The following is a 19,195-nucleotide window of genomic DNA, read 5'->3' as shown; positions in this document are numbered from 1 at the left end:
TGTTATTGACAGTCATTAATACCCATGTTTTCCAGTTTCCATCATGGTATTGTGCATGTTGTGGCAATATTGATCTAAACTGACAACCCACTTGAAAAACCAATCTGCAGTACTGGCTGGTGCTCCAGCTGGGAATCCTGCAGCCAGTTTTCAGTGTTTGGGAAAGTGAGACACTAGCTGCATGCACAGTGTTCCTCAGTGGCTGAGGGTTAAATAATGCTGAGCTATGCATGCTCCCTATCTGAATTTAGGTAAAAGTGAGTCAGATGCCATTTTGCTGGGCTGCAATGCAGGCAATTTCCTAGAAACAAGGAAGATATATACATTTCTTTTGTTGCAAAAATTGTCATGTTTCAGCTTGACTGAAGATTGTAAGTTAGTTTTAAAAAACTTTAAATGGGGGTTTTGGAGAAGAGGTTTCCAAAAGCCCTGTCAGCACCAATTTCTACAGAATCAGAGAAACCTCCTGCAAACCTCACAGGCACTTACAGGATATATTTTAATTGAAATAAATAAACTTGCAAAACTCTGACTGAACCATTTAATGTCCTAAGAGTCATCTTTGTTTGAAGCAAAAACAGTGAGGCAAAGCAGTGAGGCACAGCCATCCAAGCCACAGCTTGCAGGGGGTGAGGGAGACCAGAGCTACTTGTGCAGCATTGCCCTGAACCTTTCGCTGCCTGACGCAGACCTTGCTGCAGGTCAGAGGAGGAGGAGATGATGAGCATTTTGTGCTGGCAAGTTCATACCCTGCAAATGAGTTTGACTGAAAATCATCAAGCATATCAAATGTACATTTTTATTCTAACACATAGCAATATTGTTCCTATTCAGGGTGCTGTTTACTGCTATGAAAGAATATTACTTTTGAGTAAATAAGTCTATTAGAAAGAATAGCATTGTTGAAGTATATAAGGAGCAGACAAATTCAATATATTCAATAAAGATGATGTCAAAGCTATATTTAACTTTTTTCCTTAATAAAGGGGTAGGCAGAAATACAACTTGGTTTCATTCCTTTTCAGTGATGTTGCTTACTGATTTTTGCTTACTGCTGAGGCTTTGTTGTTAATAGCTAAGCTATAAAATGGTCCTGTTGATTATTTATATCTTCATGGATAAATGTAGAGGCTAAAAAATGTATTCAGATTAGTGATTCTCCAGGGAACCAAGGTAACAGATTTCAGTAGTTACATTATCTTTCCCACAAACAGTAGAAACAATCTTCTGAATTCTCAATGGAAAATTTGGTGGATCAAAGGACATTTGCAGTCCCTCTCTTGATCCGATAAACTGGAAACAGTATATCCAGACTGGATAAATTCCAGTGCAGTCTAGCTGATAGTGTCTTATGTTATTTTAATTTACAGTTTTCTAAAATTTTATAGGACAATTTGTTTAATTTGTTTTTGAAGTACAAACAATGATGTCTGTTCCTTTTCTTCAAAGGCAACTGGATCGCAGATAGGAATGATTGTCAATTCCTTTACTAACATTGGGGTGGCCGTGGTCATTGCCTTCTACTTCAGCTGGAAACTGAGTTTAGTAATAATGTGTTTCCTGCCATTTTTGGCTTTATCTGGAGCTGTGCAGGCTAAAATGCTGACAGGATTTGCCTCACAGGACAAGAAAGCACTGGAAGCTACTGGACGGGTAATGCTGTTTAAAGACTAATTTATATTTTCAGTTGCAGGTAGATGAAAAATCAGTCTTTAGGGACCATCAGTAATTCAAATGTCATGAAACTGGCAATGCTTTGTGAATAAGTTGCAATATTTCAGCTTGTTAAACCATGCAGCACTTGCTGCATGGAATGTGACTGACCTTGCAAAAGTTATTGGACTGAAGTGGTAGACACAGATCTCTCAGCAGTCCAGTTCACCTTTGTTGGTTTTTATTTAAACTCCCATTTGCTGATGACCTGTGATTAAGCTGCCCTCAGAAAGCAGTGATAGCCGTTCACCTAGAAATGCTCACACCTGAGAATCTGGTACTGAACCACAAATCAGTATGCAGATTTAAGAGAGGACAGTTACAGCTGTTCCTTTGGTGGGTCGCACCAGCTTAAGAATTAAGCTCTTAGTCCTTCCATCTTAAGAATTAGGACCTGACCAATTGCCTGCACCCAGAATAATTAGTTATTTACAAAGTTCTTAAAATACTTCTTGACAAGGAGAGAAACTTCACTAATGAGTCAAGGCAACAGCTCTCAATAGAACAACCCAGAGGCTATGATGAAGTAATATTTTAAGCAATGTTTCAGCAGTTTCGGTAATGACTGATTGTGTCTGGTGTTATTTTCTAATTTATTTGCCAGCACTGCATTCAAATGCTAAAAACACCGAATTCTTCCAAAGTGAATGCTCATGAGCCATGCTAAACATTGGAAAATCTGCACAATCCAATCCACAATAACTATTATCTGCTCAAACCTATTATCTTTACATTGAACGATAATGCAAGACATTGACTCTCAATTTTGGCCAGGAAAAAAAAAAACCCTGAAGCTGGAGTTCTGATTGTCTACATTCAGATCTTTTCCTACAAGCTGAAAACTTTCATAAGCTATAATACCAAAGCTGCCTCCCAAAGGAATGTGTTACATTATGAATCTACTATCAAAGTCCAAGTAAACTACAGTATTTTAAAACAATTTCTTAGTAAAATTATTTGCTATTAAAAGGGTGAAATTAGGACCAAACAAGCTGTCAATTTACTTCTGTAAATGAAACTGTGGTACTCTCTTATTGGGATATAAACCCAAATTCTGACTGGCAATAAATTACATTATGAAGCCTACAACTAAAAAAAGTTCCACACAAGTTTCTGTGGGGATTATCTCATAATTTCCTCTGTTGCATTTTTCTATGTGCATAGGCAAGCATTTGCTTACTCTTTGCCTATGTACAAGATAAAAATCTTGGAAATTGTATCACTAAAGATATATATGCTCCATTTCATCAGCCTTTTGGATATCAGAGGGGGAGGGAGGGTGACCAGGTGAGGAAACTTAGTAAATTCAAGTGGATACAATTGATGAATTGGAAGTTGGGGATGCTATCCCTTTTAACTCTTTCTCTGACTATTGCTAAAAGTAACACAAACCAATTGAAATAAACATATTTAATTAATAAATCCATGCAATCAAAGAAGTTCCTAAAACAATTTTTCCTTTTGTGGATGTCATATTTATTCACATTATGAGAAATAAGTCACAAGTGAGAGCACATGCCTGATTCCCTGAAAGTGCTTACAGTAACAGCTCCAGTGGAGCAGGCAGAGCAATGATCTTGAGGAAATCAATAGGTAATTGCTTGTAGGAAAAGTTCTCTTTAGGCCATCTGATGTTTTGGCCAGTCTGTATCATGTCTGAATGAATTTATAGATTGCATCAGTGTCCTAAGTTCATGAAAGAATCATGCACTTGTGAGGCCACACTCTACTTTTCCAAGTAAAAATTAGGAGCTTTTACCCAATTTTCTATCCTCTTCCAGATTGCCAGTGAAGCTCTCTCTAATATCAGAACAGTAGCTGGGATAGGAAAAGAGAAGATGTTTATTGACAATTTTGAGAAGCACCTGGATTTGCCCTACAGAGCTGCAATCAAAAAAGCACATGTGTACGGACTCTGCTTTGGCTTTGCCCAGAGCATTGTGTTCATTGCCAACTCCGTCTCTTACCGATATGGGGGATTTCTGGTTAACGCTGAGGGGCTCCATTACAGCTTTGTGTTCAGGTGAGAGCTGGCTCAGAGCCACAAACAGGTCTCTAAAAGTTCTGGACTTGGTGTGGTGTTCTGTTTCCTGATGGCTTCCCAAGAATGACCATTTCCCCCTTCCCCACAGGGTGATCTCTGCAATTGTCACCAGTGGAACTGCTTTGGGAAGAGCTTCTTCCTATACCCCAAACTATGCCAAAGCCAAAACATCTGCCGCACGCTTTTTTCAACTGGTTGATCGACAGCCTAAAATCAGTGTTTACAGTGAAAAAGGGGAAAAATGGGTAAGAGTGGAGATGTGTAATTTGTGATGTCAGTCAGCTCACTACAGGCATAGATGTTGCACTAGTGACTTAGCAGTCGATGAGGATCAATGCTTTACAAGAAGGTTATTGTAAAATTTTTATTTTTCTTTGCTGTTTTGGAAGCAAGCTCTGTACTAGACAGAAAGTGTAGTGTAAAGTCAGGCATTAGGAATTTATCAGTGTAAAAGTCCTGTAAATTGGAATGGAACTGATTCGTATGACTCAAAGAACAGCAAGCTTTATTTACTGCTTTACATGACAAACCTTACTATTACTGATTATAATGGAGGTTTTTCCATTCACATAAAACTGGTGAGGGGTGTTCATAAGGAGGCAAAGAATTGTTGAGTCAGACAAAATGAAAATGCTCAGTTTCTGGTGAATTGGAAAGTCAGACCCAGAATATTGAAATTACTTATTTTATACATAATGTCTTTATTAAAATGAAAAATGTGCCCATTTGCAAGGCAATGGCATTTCCAATTTATGTCTCTGACCAGTGCCAGGCAGGGAAGCATGAGCAGAGTAACAGTGTTATGACTAATAGCTTCACCTCTAGGACAGCTACTCCAGTATGGTTTTTTTCACTTTTTCTGAGATAATTTCATAAGTACAAATGTCAAATTTTAAGCAAAAGAGGCAGGAATGGATCTGAAGAAGAGTTGTATTTTACAATTCAGGATTGAGCTTGAGCTCACTGTAACATCTTTCTCCTATTTCTTTTCACCAGGATGATTTCAAGGGAAGCATTGAATTTCTTAACTGTAAATTCACATACCCTTCTCGGCCTGATATTCAGGTCCTAAAAGGACTCTCTATATCTGTTAAGCCTGGACAGACTTTGGCATTTGTTGGAAGTAGTGGCTGTGGTAAGAGCACCAGTGTCCAACTTCTGGAGCGTTTCTATGACCCTGAGAAAGGAAGTGTGGTAAGCAAAGAAAAAGTGGTTTCTGTGCTCTGGTTTTCAGCAGTGCTCCAAGGGCCTTCTGCCTGAGTCCTACTGTGCAGCCTAGCAGTGGTGGCTCATACAGGTACAGTTGGAGGCTTCCTCTCCTTCTCAAAAGGACAGATGTGGACTATTTGGACAGTTCCCAAGTATTGTCTCAGACATATTCAGACAAGATAAGAGAACTCCATGCCTCAGGTGCACTCCCATGCATTAGGAATTTGCCTTGGTAGCTTCTGTATGAAACATACAAATGTATGCTGTGAATTGTGAGAGCACAAGCAAAATCAAGTCTGAATGGAGCAACAAAGTGCCCGGAACTTGCCTAGATTTAACTTCCAGTTATTCAATTACTGATAGCTTAGAATGTTTTTTTGTTTTCCTAACGTAAATACTTACCCATCTAGATTGATTTATCTTTCTCTGGAAAAAATCTGTGTGGTGATCACTATGTCAGAAAGGCAATAAAGCATATGCCTAAACTTAAGTAATTAAATAGTTCACTAGGACTTCTGTTGAGCAAATGGTCTAGTGTATTTTGTGGTATGGATCAAAGCCATACCACAAAATACACATCATGTACAAAGGTGTCAGAGACAAGCAATTCAACCAGTCACTTTAAAACAGTTGTGTTTGTGTTTTAATGACATGGTTAAATAATCTAGTTTTGCGATAAACTATTTGGGTATTGCAAGCTGTTGTTTTGTAATGATGTTTCAAGTTTTCTCCCATTTTCTCATAGTTAATAGATGGACATGACTCTAAGAACGTAAATGTGCAGTTTCTTAGATCAAAAATCGGAATAGTGTCACAGGAGCCTGTGCTATTTGACTGCAGCATTGCTGATAATATCAAATATGGCAGTAACACAAAAGAAGCAACGATGGAAAAAGTCATAGAAGCAGCCCAGAAGGCTCAACTGCATGATTTTATCATGTCTCTGCCTAACGTAAGTACCTGCGAGACCTTGGCTGCTCAGTGTTCATTGCAGGAGTTGCTCTGAAACCAGCTGAAGTTGCTACATGCATGCACCTTTTATGTCCTTTTACAGCTGTGACAGTAGGTGCAAGAGGGTGCTGTGACCATTTGTTGTGTTCCTTAGAGTCTGGGTGTGAGTTACTACTGAATTCTTACACAGTAGGCAAATACATAAATCCTGTTCATAGCTGTGGGAGATTTGCCTTGTGAGTAGGACATGATACTTAGACAAAAATATTTGAAGGTGGCTGGCTGCTTGTGTACACTTGAGAAGTATTTAAATGCACTAAAATAATACGAATATAAAAAGAACATATAAGGTATGGATACAATTTAGGCACCCACACAAAGCACTTTTCTAGAAAGCTCTTAAATCACTTTCAGCCTCTTCTCCTAAATCTAGGGCAGGGAGAATTCTTTTTGCCTCAGACAAATAGCCAACATTTTGCTATCACATTTTCCTTCCAAGCTCATTCTTGTGCTGCCTGAGCCTCAGGGCCACGTGCAAACAAAGCACAGCTTGGAAACCTCACCCCAAACATGTTTGCTGCTGTACATTGTTTCTGCATTCCCAGGTTCTGCAAGTGGTCAGCAGTGGTTTTCTTTCCTCTCTCCTGCTTTTCCTTTAGCTGTGTACTGGTGTGTTAAATTACACCTGAATAAAATACTCATTTTGTATATTTTTCAGAAATACGAAACCAATGTTGGGGCTCAGGGATCCCAGCTGTCTCGTGGGCAAAAGCAACGCATTGCCATAGCAAGGGCCATCATACGAGACCCAAAAATTTTATTACTGGATGAAGCTACATCTGCCTTAGACACGGAAAGTGAAAAGGTAAATGCACAGTGATAATCAATAAGGGAAAGTTAACACAATGGCCTACAACATACAATACCTTTTCTGTTCTATAGAGATGCATACTCTGCTGCATGATTGAACATTATTCCACAATGTGAATTCAGCACTTTCTCCTTTAATGATCTTTCCAAGAAGTGCAGGAGGAACAGCTGTAAGAAAATGCAGCCAGCCCCAAATGCTCTTAAACTACCACTTCTTCAGAAATGTCTTAATTGCCTGGATTTCAAGGCATTCAGTTGACATTTAGTATGGCAGCAGAGTAAAGGCCTTAATTTCTACCTCTATGTTTAGCTGTCCCTTGTTTGTACTACTGGTAAACAGAGTGCATGTCCCAGCTAAGCACATCAATATCAAAACCTGTGATTTAGTCTCTGTTCCTTTTACAAGTCTTACGCAATATGATCAATTAATCTAAAGCAATTGGGTTCCTCTAGCTCTGAGCTCTGTTGTATTTGCACATTTTTATTCTGACACTTTGTCTTTTGCCTTTAGACTGTGCAGGCAGCACTGGATAAAGCCAGAGAAGGGCGCACCTGCATTGTCATTGCCCACCGCTTGTCCACCATCCAGAATGCTGATATCATTGCTGTAATGTCACAGGGACTCATCATTGAAAGGGGCACTCATGATGAACTGATGGCTATGGAAGGAGCCTACTGGAAGCTTGTTACTACTGGAGCCCCAATTAGCTGAATTACTGTGATTCTAACTTTGTAAGATTTCTGTAAGCAAATACTTTGTGGTAGGTACGTGTATGTTGGTGCTCCATTGCACTACAGAGGGAGTGCTCTACAATACAGTGAAATCTGTAGAACACTGAATGTATGTAGCTGTCTGCATCAAGCACACTTGTCCAGCACATGCAAGGCACTAAGCACAGGCTGATGCATTCAGGAAGTATCTTAGCCCACTGATAAGGGAAAAAAAGCCTGAAACTGGGAAAGATCTTTCCTGGTGATCTGGGGAGTTGCCACTACCTGCAGTCAGACTGCACAGTTCTGTCATGCCTCAGCTAGTGATCAAGGAAGACACTGGTGTTCAGGAAACTGCCCTTTCTCTAGGTAAGCTAAATGAATGAAAACAACTCCTCAAATGCTGTTGTACATCTGAAGGGGTCAAATCTGTCCTAACATTTGGTCTGCAGACAATTTCAGCAGAGGCCTTTCCTGTGCATGCAGAAGTCCCACTCTTTCACCCATTGTACCACACACATCAGTGGTGCTGTTGGGGGAGGCTGGGCTTCCCTTGTGTGCACCTGCAGCACTGACACAGCTGTGCCCCTTCAACAAACAGTCAGTACTTACAAAGAAGGCAGCTTCACTAAAGGAAAGCAACCAAGGTAAGGAACAGAAGCTGGTGAGCATAATTTCCTAGCCCACCATTCTCCACCTAGCACATTCTAATCAGCTGTCAGAAATATTTTTGAATAGGAATAAATGCCTTGGTTAAATTAATGTAAAATTCTATGGTTAATCATCAGTTATTTAAACCACTTCTACTGAAATGGTGATAGATATGTTCTTTTCTTCAGAAGGTAATACAATCATGAGTGAAGGTGGAAAAAATAGTTAGTTCTTTGTATTAAATACAGTTGATAAACAGAGTAACAATATGTTCAGAAATGAAAAAGGTCAGGAAGGAGCTTCATTTGGGAGAAACTTGTATCTGTCACAGTTTATTGTAGTATCTACCACACGTTTCATTGAAATGTGTTATTGTCTGCAGCAGAGCAGGACTGTTTCCTTTAGTGACTAGGATCTTGGAGAAAAGCAGATAGAAAGAAAGTCTAGACTACAGTTTCAGTATTTAAATATTGATTTTAAACAACAGTGTATCAACTGGAAAAGTCATTCTCCATGTCCTAAAATCTGCATCTGGGCTGGGTGGGTAAGTCACACCACTTCTTATAAAATACTGCAACAGTAGCAGTACATAAATAGAGCTGTAAGTGTAAAAAGTTTATTAGGATACATCCATTAATTCCAGGCAGCAAAATCCAATTTCAACTTTTATACAAGTCCATTAACAGAATCACTGCCACATACCCTACTGAAATCACACAGCCAGCACTGAAATGGCTATCTCTCTAAGAAAGTCTGTATTTTAAATGGAAAAGTAAAAGCTACATTATTTTCTTTAATCTTTTTAATCTTTTAAGCACTAAGTAGTTTGATGGCTCAGGAAACTATTGGCAGACTGACTATCAATAACCTGCACACATGTGTATGTGATATTTAATTAATATTATTATTTAAGGCCATGGAAAAATAATTACTCTTCATTAAAAATTACAATGACTATGTAAACTTATTTCATAATTCTTTTTCATAAGGGGCAATAACTTTGTAACCAAATTAAATCAATAGATTGTATTTTTTTAATGACTTTTGTGCTCTAGCATTTCTTCTCTTACCCTTCAGCCAAGCACATGAGTATGTGGCAACAGCCAGGAAGTATCATGTCTGCGACAAGGGTTAGCTGTTCAGGATGGAGCTGCTGAGAAGGCCAACTCCTGCCTGTGCAGGGGTCTGCTGGCTGCCTGCAGCAGCACAGGGCCACAGCCCAAGCTGGGTGATTGTGCTGCTGCTCTTCAGTGTAACAGTATCCTCTTTCCAGGTAGCTGGGAAACAGAAATTTTGGGAAGGGTGCTACTCCAACAGAATACACTCACTGTGTAATTGGATACCATGTTCTGCCATGTTGTTCCTATGTGCTGTTGAAAAACCTCTGGTACCTGGGCAAAGGGATTGCATTGCAGGTGGCACTACATGGTGCGTGGGCATGAGCAGTAAGCCTAGATGGAATGCTCAGTGCAGAGCTGGACTGGTCTTGCTGCTGCAGCTGCCTCAGTGGTAAAAGGTCCCAGCCCTGGGTCTTGGTGACAATATTTCCGAACCATTCCCAAGTAATTTGCTTACATCTTTCAAGCAGACCGGAGTTACTACTCTTGACAGTAGACAGTGTGATTTGGTATCTCCTGCTGTATGCTTCTCTGCATGGTCCACAGCAGCTGCATTTTCCAACACCCTATTCCTCTAGGTGGCTATAACCATGATACGGTTTTGGGATAGCACCTGAGTGACTGCTCTGTTGTACTGCTATAATAAATACAGCTCCTGCTCCAACTAGACTGCTCTGGGTAGGAGTGTGTCTGGGCCCAGAGTCCCTCCACCAAGAAGGCTAAACAGGGAAAGGGGAGGATAAAAAGAAAAGCTGCATAGTAGCAAGTGTTGTGAACTGAATATAATGACAACTTGTCAGCTAATTTGTATGAGAAGCAAGGGACAGCTTCACTTCATATAACTCCTGCCTCATGAGATCTTTCTGCAGAGAGGTGGAAGTACTTTCGGAATAGCATTTTCCCAAGACTATTATGAGCATCTCTAAGTGAGGAATTATTTGGCATCTCTAAGTCAAGAATAAAAGGTTAAATTTCTCCTCGGATCCCACTAGTGGGAGCAAGGGGATCAGTCCTACACTTTCCACTCTCTTTATTAACAGGAAAACCTTAATTCAAAAGGTTTGTGGCTCAAACTAAGCTGAGTCACCAGCTCATCCTGCAAGCGTATATGTGCTGTATCTGTTCCAAATATTAACAATTCAAAAACCTGCAGAGGCCTGGTGGAATTACAGCTTAAATTTTTAACAATTTGAGCTCTTAGTAAGGTCATACAGTCTATTTAAATAAGGGCTGGACAAAAATTTTTGACTGCAATAAATTTACTGAAACCTGAGTAAGGGACATGCAGGTTTATTTCACTGCAACAACTGGCTCCTGATTTTCAATTCTAATTCTTTCAAAAGATCACAATTACCTTGACGCTTTCCCCCGTCTCTTGAAAATGCTAATTCTGTTTGAGGATTCAGGAGCCCTCTTTGGAGATTCTGCAAGCACTTACACAAATCTCCATACCACAACAACACAGCTGCTTAGAAAGCATCCTATAGCCATTGCATTATCAGTCAGTTAATTTCTGAAGTTACTAGCAACATTACACTAAATTTATTCATTTGATATTATTCATATTAATATCACCATTCTTTGATTTAATAATGTCTTAATAGTTGAAGAAAAATTAAGAGGTGGTTCAGACAGGAAGATGTTCTATGTCCTTTTCCCTGAAGCACTGAAATTACATAATGAACTAAGAGGACACTCCAAGAAAGTGACTGAGAGCTCACATCTTCCTACCTGTCTTTACAGAGCTTAGAAGAATACTGCAGAATGCCAGTTGTCATTCTACATTTATGGTTGTGTCTACCCCAACAGAAGCACCAAGAATCTTTGTAAGTGTTGGGAAACAGAGACTCTCACATGATTAGAAGCCAAGAAATGTAATCTCTACCCATAACTCCCAGGTTAAAACTGCCACTAAATGCAAATGCTGCCTGTGAGAACTTTGCACAGTTGTGCATGAAGAATCCCCTACCGTTGGCTAGGAGGAGCCAGGAACAGAACAACACCTCAATCAACCTGCTACTGCTCTTCAATGCCGCTGTAGGTCGTCTCACTAGTAGGGAATAACAAAGCACACAGTAACTTGAACACAGACAAAATCTTTGTCATAGCTGTCTTTGTTCTTCATTGTTTGTGTCTAGACCCATGAATTTAGTGATTTTGTTTAAGGAGTCACAATTATAGAAAAGAATGGTTTCAGGTCAGCTGCTGTAGGAAAAAGTTCAGAGAACCATTAGAGAAGATATCAGGAAATGCACAAAGCAGAATACTCCTCAGACTTAAAGTAGATTACTAATTTTCTTAAGTCATGGTAGTCTTACTAGGCTCTTAATTAAGGATGCCTGTTTCAGATTTGCTTCTGTAATTTTTATCTTGTTCATTCCCAAAGGCCAACATCAAACTATTCACCTTGTTTACCCAATTAAATAAGATTCTTTCAATTACCTCCTACCTAATTGGAAGTCTAGAAGCAATATCATGTTTACATCTTCTAAGCCTTATTGCTTTCAGATCATATATATGCACCCTCATTCCTCATATAATAGCCAGGCATACTAAGACTATATATATATATATATATATATATATATATATATATATATATACACACACACACACACACACATATGTAGAGAGAGGCAGAGAAAGAGAGTTTTATAAGATGGTATCAGCAAAATACTGCTTAAAGATTGTGCACTGAAAGGGAATATACAATAATAGATGCCAAATAATGAATAAAATGGAAAATAGTCCTTTAGAAAATCCATTTTATATAAGAAACATATAGTCAACATATTAGTTACTTGTGTGCTTAGTTAAACAAAGAATAGAAACTTGAAGTGACAGTCTGCAACTATATTTTCATGATTTACTCAACTACTAACAATGATTCAGGCTTGTGACTGTGGATCTGAGAGAACTAGCAGGGAATTACCTTTGGAATACAGGAGCATGAACAACATCCTTGAGGTCATATACTGAGATAATTTAATTATTGACAACTTTTTTCATTTGTTGCTCTGTGTAGATGTACAGAAACCAAAGGTTTTTTACACCATATTTAAGCATTTTCCCTATTGAAGGTGTGATCTGTAACATTCATGATTCATGTGACCACTTTCAAAAAGTAAAAGTAACAAAAAACACACAGTAATGCAAAAATATATTCTACAGAGTCCAAACTTTCTTTTTATCATCTGACTTAATCAGAAGCTGGTTTGCTCAGGAAGCTCAATAAATTAAATATAAAGCCTTGTTTATAACTATGCTGGCCTTTTTCACAGTGTCTGGATACAGCCGTACAATAGGTGGAATGATACTGTCACACCATTATGTAGCAGTATAACACACAGTATCTATTTATAAAAAAATGAAATATTGAGTATCACTATGTACAACTCATGCTTGAAGCATTATCTAGCTAGAGATGGGCAGAACTAAAATACCACCATATAGCTAAATAAAGATGGTTGGTTATACTTTAAAACTTCATTATGACCCAGAGTATTAGGCCATTTCTAACCATACTGCAGCGCGCTTGCAATATTTCTAGGAATAAAATCAGCAACTAATATTTCTCAGCTGCTTAAGTGTACTGATTTTGGATGTACTGGTTACTTACCAGGAATACATCAAAGATGCAGTGGCATCCTCTTGTTTTAAATGAATTAGCAAAACTGCCTTTGCAGAGGGTTCTCAAACAGTTCACATCCATCCCTACATTGCTAACCATTTTGAAACTTCACCTAATTCAGTTTCTTTTCAGTTGTCCCCATTAACGAGTGGACACAGTATGGAACCAAGGCAACTACAGTCAGAGGCATAGCTGCACTCTTACAAAAAGAGAGAATGTAGAACAAATACTCAGTATGAGTAGGTATCTTAACAAAATTATACAGCTGCAGGGTAGCTAAAGAAGCAGCTATACACAATATGCGGAAACTTATCTTGCAGCTATTTTTACCTTTGCAGCTTGTGATGAACATTTCAGAATTAATTCCAAGACCTAAACCAAAGAGTGCACCTAAATTCCTCACCAGTCCAGCAAATGGAGTTGTGTCAATGTTTATCCAGTCTGGGTTGGCACACCACTTCTTGGCCTTTGGAACAGACCATAGCAAGTCAATATCAAGAAGCTTGAGGGATAGATAAAAGCCAAGGGCAAAGACGAAAAGAAACAAATTTGTCTTGATGTACATTCTGAAGCTTGCTGTCTGAATAGCAGGGGTATGCTCAAATGCTTCTGCCACAAGAATGCCTGTGGATTAGAAACCCAGTGTTAGAGAGAACAACACACTTGTACTTTGAAGAAGTATTTTCTACAGTGTCCCTATAGAATTTGACTTTTCAAGACAGAAGAATATGTAATAAATATCTACGCGTGTGTCTATATCTATCTATCTATATATTTATATAGTTATATATTTATACATACACATATACACACACAATTTACCACTTTTGCAGTACATTACAAAACCTTTCCTCCCACTCAAAACTGCCACTTTGGAAAAAAAAAATACCAAGCACTACATGGTTTTGATATGAGGCATACCTTAAGGCCTGACTGCATCTCCCAGATGACAACCTATCAAATATTAGATGTAAACTGGAACATTCCTTTTCCAAAAGAGTCCCTCACTCAAAGACTGGCTCCAGCAATGCAGAATTCAACACCAGTTCCCACACAGGCTTTGAGTGTTGAAGGAAAAGACACAGAACACACTTATCTTCTCTTGTACTCATTTTATCCTGGTTGTGAAGAGGGAAAGCTGTTAACCAGCACTGCCCAGGTGCACTGCATCCATGAGAGAGAACATGAGCAGGAAGCCCCTGCTAAATGCACTGGTCACCCTCCTTAAAAATCAGATAGATACCAGAGATACAGCTTATAGTTTGGACTCCCTGAATACCAATTAAAATGTACTTAAGCATCTTAAATCACCCAGGGGAGTTTGTCCTGCTATTTACAATTTTTTTTCCATTTTGTCCCATGGTTCTGTGTTTGTCCACATTACACACATGCTATTTTGCAACTAGACACCATTTGAAGCGACCCAAATAGCTTCCTCCTCTGAGGAAAGGTCAGAGCCATGTAGGAGCAACTTCCTCTCTGATCTCCTCCACACAGGTAGCACAATTAAAGATCAGATGCAGCCAGTACAAAGCAGTCAGAGCTAGTCTGAGGCAGTGTGGACACTATAATAAAGTCAGCATCAACTGGCAGGTGCACAAGGGCTCACTCCCGTCACTGTGAATTACATAGGCAGCAGGTACATTCTACCTCAGAAATTTTACCTTCGGACTATTATCAAACCCCAGACTTTCCAGAGAGTGGAGGGCAACACTGGGGCTGAAAGACAAGTCCAACTACTAAAAATCTCTTATCTCATATTTTAAAAAAAATTGCATATAGGTTAAAAAGGAAAGAAAAAATAGCAGCATTACCAGCAAATACTCCAAGAACAACTTGATGAGGGAAATGTGTTGCTATGAATACTCTTGAGATGCACACACTGATCTGGATAATCCAAAAAATACTCCAGAGGAATGACCATGTTAGTCTAAGAGGTAAAAGGAAGATGCTTAAAAATTAAGACAAGATATTTCATCTACTTATTTATCCCAAGACCCATCATGTAAGGCTCATGCTTTTACCAGCAGAGGTTTACTAAGTAGAGTAGTTTAGAATCAGATCATTAAAAACTAGAAGTCAGTACTAAAACATTATCAAGAGCGGTTCCATGAACAGATCTCAGAAGTTTTAGGTCCAAGACACCTCTGCAGTTTAAGTGATGGAAGTCATCAGTGGCAGATTAAATTAGGACTAATATCTTAAACATATCTCTCATTGTGAAGTCATAGCTATATGCAACTCAATTATTGCTATATGCAAAACTCAATTATTTCATGACAAAATTCACACAGTGTGAAAACAACCTTGAAGCCTTAGAAAGAACAGCCACCAAAGCAATTGCAGGACTTTCCCACAGAGCTGAGCAACACATTACAGTGAATTTTGTCAACATTATGTGCATTTGCTTTAAATGGGTGAAGGATGACTACCAAAGCAGTACATTCATGTACTAACCAAAAAAATCCAACACATAGTGACAATTATAGAATTAAAACTTTCCAGCACTTAAGATTTAGGACTGATTCAGAGATGTTGTATGCAATGTCTGTAAATAAATACCAGACTATAAAAACAGATAAATCCTCTTAATATACTTTTTCTTCAGTTGAAGTAGATAATAACAAAGGGTTGTTGGTTTTTACAGAAAACACACAAATTGTGAGTATTTCTTTAAATTAAGTCCATTAAAAACATAGCATGTATTTAAAGAAATATCTGAATATAATGAGTTGGAATCAAGGAAAGACACTAACCTGTGAAGGGTAACAGCTGATTTATCTTTCCACCTAACAGTGTAGCTAAGTGCTGCTGTGACCATTACATACCAGACACAGGATGATCCCATGGCATGTCCAGATGGGCTTCCTAGTAAAAACAAAAAGGAAATATTCAACTCAAGAATGAAGACTGTGACATCTGTCATACAGAAAATGTCTACTGGTAGTTACTCAGGCACCTAATAATTTAGAAGGGAAATGGCTAACAAAGGCTGAAAGAATGTGAACTGTTTCCCAAAAGTTAATTTTGCCACATGAATTTTTCAGAAGGTCCACCTATAAGGAATCCATAATACTTGTCTGAAACAGAAAAGGTAATAGCTTACTCATTTTATGCTGCTGTAAGTTGGAATCTTGAAAGGAAAGTATATTATTTTCCCATTACTTGGATTTAAAAATTTTAAAAATCACCTAGGACTGTCGTAGAGCTGTAGCATGGAATGTAGAAATTATGTATGAGGATCACATAAGAAAAGTTTTGAATGAACCTCCCCATAATTAACAGGAGCAACAGAAATTTAGCTCTTTGTAACATTCTAAACTAAAGTACTAGTATAACTTTAGATTGCACTTCCAAGCTGTTTTTTATCTTATATTGCTTCTGCAATTACCATGGTGTTAACAATTGTGAGCTGTGTCTCATTAGCAATATTACAGTGCAGGTAATTAACATTTTGAGTAGTTTTGTAATAATTTTAGAAATGTATCTGAAGCATGGAAACAATGTGTCTTTATGCTTTACTTTGAGAAATTTTATAAATTTTAAGGTGCTGTAAAATACCAACCAGATTAAAAGCAGATTGCCAATGAAACTGGCACATGATATGATGCTCTAATTGCTGTACCCACAAGTACAGCACACAGTAGTCTACCTACAGCAGTCTATAACAGGGAACACTCTCTCATATAGAGAACAACAGTGATTTCTTTTTAGTCCAAGATAGAATAATATATCTGTCACTTGTTTTAATTAAAAAAGTAAAATTTTAATTTTACTGGAAGCAATATGAAGCTACAGAGAAATTCCTACAACTGTGAAAATCACCATAAAACAAGGTATGCTGGCATGATGCAAGGGAAGTGATTCCTAAAATCACTCTGTCACTTCCTTTCTCATGTTCACCAGATTTACATTCCACAAATCAAAATAGGGAAGAAAAAATTAAATAATTTGAATCTGTAAATCTGGGACCTTTACATCTTGGCTTTCTGTGGAGACAAAAAAGAAAGGACAGGGTTATTTCACTATCAGAAGACATAATTTTGGCTCAAGAATGTGATATGAGCCAGCACTATCTAGTAGTGCACAGAGTAAAAGAATATCTCAGTGAAGTAGTAAAGCAAATGTTTAGGCAGAACAAGCACAATGATTTCTGACTCCCTGCATTCATTTTTGCTGTTCTGCTTGGCAGTACATTTAGAGTCACTCTATCAGCTCTTTTGTTAATTTCCTATCAGATGTACACTCCTAAACTTCACAGTGGAACAAATGTCACTGCAGTAACATTGTATGTCAGCAGTGGAAAAGCTTCTCTTTGTTTTCATCTGGGAAAATGTCACCTAGGAATAGTATTTCATAGTTTATCTGCAAATTACCTACTTGAAACAGCATAAATTCCACCTTAAGATTTATATTCTTAAAGTTTTACAAATACCAGAAAACAAATGGCTGCCAGGTTTTAGTTCAGTTAATTCCAGAAGTACAAACCAAATTCAGGTCCTCAACTGTTTGCTGTGTAGTCACGTGAACAGTTCCCTCAGCTTCCCTTTTGCTGAGACATGGAGTTTGGGGTTCAGGCTATCCTAGCAGTATTTGGATCTGCTTTTCTCATGTCTATGGCTGCTTCTCTTATCTTTTAATATAAATTGCTATTTTCAAAGTGTGTGAAGTACCACGTAAGCTCATACAATGACTGTATGCACATAACACCAGCACCGACAGCACCTCCTCTTGCTAATGAGAAACAGCTCAGTGACACTCTTAATGGTCCAGCATAATTCTCAAAGTCATTAGAAGTGCAAAGAAGGAATCAATATGACAGTTGTACTCACTGGACAGAAATAGGAATGACCTTTCAGAAAGACGGTGACAAGGAGAAATGCCTTCTAGTTCAATGAATCAAAATGAAACACACTGACTGTCTCCTGAGCCAGGGCTCGGATCTACACAGCACTAAATGGGCTCAGTTCTGAAGGCTTTTGATAAGATCTGAAGGACTTCAATATTTTGTGCTAAGTCCCAAATGAAGAAACTTGAAAGAGACTGCAGATTACATAAAGACCAGGCATTATTAAAATGTGCCTAATACAGGGGCTTAAGCTACTTGTTCACAATTAAAATAGGATGCAATGCAGGGTACTATTAACAGAATTCAGCTATGCAAACTGCTTAAAAGCTTTCAGTGGCATTGACAAGATGCAAAGCACATAATTTCCACAGTCAGTATTTTCTTGCACAATAAATTAAACTAAATTCAGTTAGCTCAATGCAAGTTCATCTTATTGCACATAATTAGGGTTGCACAAATTCATTTAGCTTCATAAGTATTGCATTTTATTTCCACAGAGAAGATAATGAGACATAAAAAGTGAAAATATATCGAAAAGGTACATTTAAAAAATAATTTTTCCCCATATATTTATACACATACTCCCACACACACACATTCAGTGGCAGTGTCTGGTTCTGGTTCTTTTCCACTTGTGATACATTATGTAACCACTTGCTGAGACTATTGTCATTTACCCTGAATCTTCTACTTAGTTTATGGGGTTTGAATATTTGCTGCAACAGCAAACACGCCCTCAAACTCAGCAGCCCTGGGCTCTGGAACACATGAAACAATATATTTCACAAATTTTGTGAAAATTTATTTTCAATATGCCAGTTCATATTCTAGTAGTATTTTTTTTTAAAGCAAGTCCCCCTCCCTTGCATCTTTTAAAGGCAATGAAAGAAATACTTTTGTCATACAGCAAATATCTATTGTATTTATTCCTTTTCCTCTACTTGTTTTGGTATTCTATTGTATACATAAGCTCTGAGATTTCTATATCATATAAGACCTTCCTAAGTCCCATTCTCTCCCGCTTGAAGCAGTTATACCTATCAAATGCACCAAGGAAATCTCCAGCATTTCTTACCTGGTCCAGTTTCACATGTTATAGGAAACTGTTCAAGGCATGGGCTTGACTGATTAGGATAAATCATTGTTTCTTGCACCCACCAGTAAGGGCGATGGCCAAATAAAATCCTGACCCAAAAAAAAACCAAAACAACATTAAATGAAAATATTTTTACTTAAGAAGGCCTCAGCAAAGCATAATTAATAATCATACAAAGAATATGAAGAAGAGTTATATTTGCAAAGCTATTCTATAATAGTTCTACAGGTTCTTCTCATCTTATTACAATGTTATTTCAAATATCTTAAATATCTTCATTCTGAATTCCTATTTTATAATTACCAGGGAAAATCTACTAATACATTATTCACAGAAAGTTTTCTGAACTTGA

General features: G+C 38.0%; 2 protein-coding genes across 18 annotated transcripts in view; one reads left to right on the top strand and one right to left on the bottom strand.

The window, feature by feature from the left end:
* ABCB11 (ATP binding cassette subfamily B member 11) overlaps nucleotides 1-11,720 on the top strand; it is a 44,229-nt gene extending 32,509 nt beyond the window's left edge. For 2 of the 6 annotated variants that reach the window (XM_085584376.1, XM_021534757.4), the window contains exons 23-29: nucleotides 1,450-1,653; nucleotides 3,495-3,736; nucleotides 3,846-4,002; nucleotides 4,754-4,951; nucleotides 5,712-5,918; nucleotides 6,636-6,782; nucleotides 7,299-9,191. In XM_085584376.1, coding sequence (XP_085440502.1) covers nucleotides 1,450-1,653; nucleotides 3,495-3,736; nucleotides 3,846-4,002; nucleotides 4,754-4,951; nucleotides 5,712-5,918; nucleotides 6,636-6,782; nucleotides 7,299-7,499 — 1,356 coding nt within the window. In that variant the 3' untranslated portion in view covers nucleotides 7,500-9,191. Of the gene's footprint in view, nucleotides 1-1,449; nucleotides 1,654-3,494; nucleotides 3,737-3,845; nucleotides 4,003-4,753; nucleotides 4,952-5,711; nucleotides 5,919-6,635; nucleotides 6,783-7,298; nucleotides 9,192-11,010 lie in introns of those variants that run through there. The other 4 variants (XR_002465764.3, XM_021534760.3, XM_021534759.3 and 1 more) reach the window with 4 other exon arrangements.
* The window catches only part of G6PC2 (glucose-6-phosphatase catalytic subunit 2), a 53,122-nt gene that overhangs the window by 27,121 nt on the left and 6,806 nt on the right, over nucleotides 1-19,195 (bottom strand). For 10 of the 12 annotated variants that reach the window (XM_085584391.1, XM_085584390.1, XM_085584392.1 and 7 more), the window contains 4 exons: nucleotides 18,823-18,932; nucleotides 15,655-15,766; nucleotides 14,713-14,828; nucleotides 11,895-13,522 (listed from right to left, as the gene is read on the bottom strand). In XM_085584391.1, the coding sequence (XP_085440517.1) occupies nucleotides 13,011-13,522; nucleotides 14,713-14,828; nucleotides 15,655-15,766; nucleotides 18,823-18,932 (850 nt within the window). In that variant the 3' untranslated portion in view covers nucleotides 11,895-13,010. Of the gene's footprint in view, nucleotides 1-11,894; nucleotides 13,523-14,712; nucleotides 14,829-15,654; nucleotides 15,767-18,822; nucleotides 18,933-19,195 lie in introns of those variants that run through there. The other 2 variants (XR_014956549.1, XM_085584397.1) reach the window with 1 other exon arrangement.

Source organism: Lonchura striata, chromosome 7 (genome assembly GCF_050655825.1).
Source record: "Lonchura striata isolate lonStrDom1 chromosome 7, ASM5065582v1, whole genome shotgun sequence".
Lineage (NCBI taxonomy): Eukaryota > Metazoa > Chordata > Aves > Passeriformes > Estrildidae > Lonchura > Lonchura striata.
Note: the sequence above shows the minus strand (reverse complement) of the source record. Positions and strands in the feature narration are given on the sequence as shown.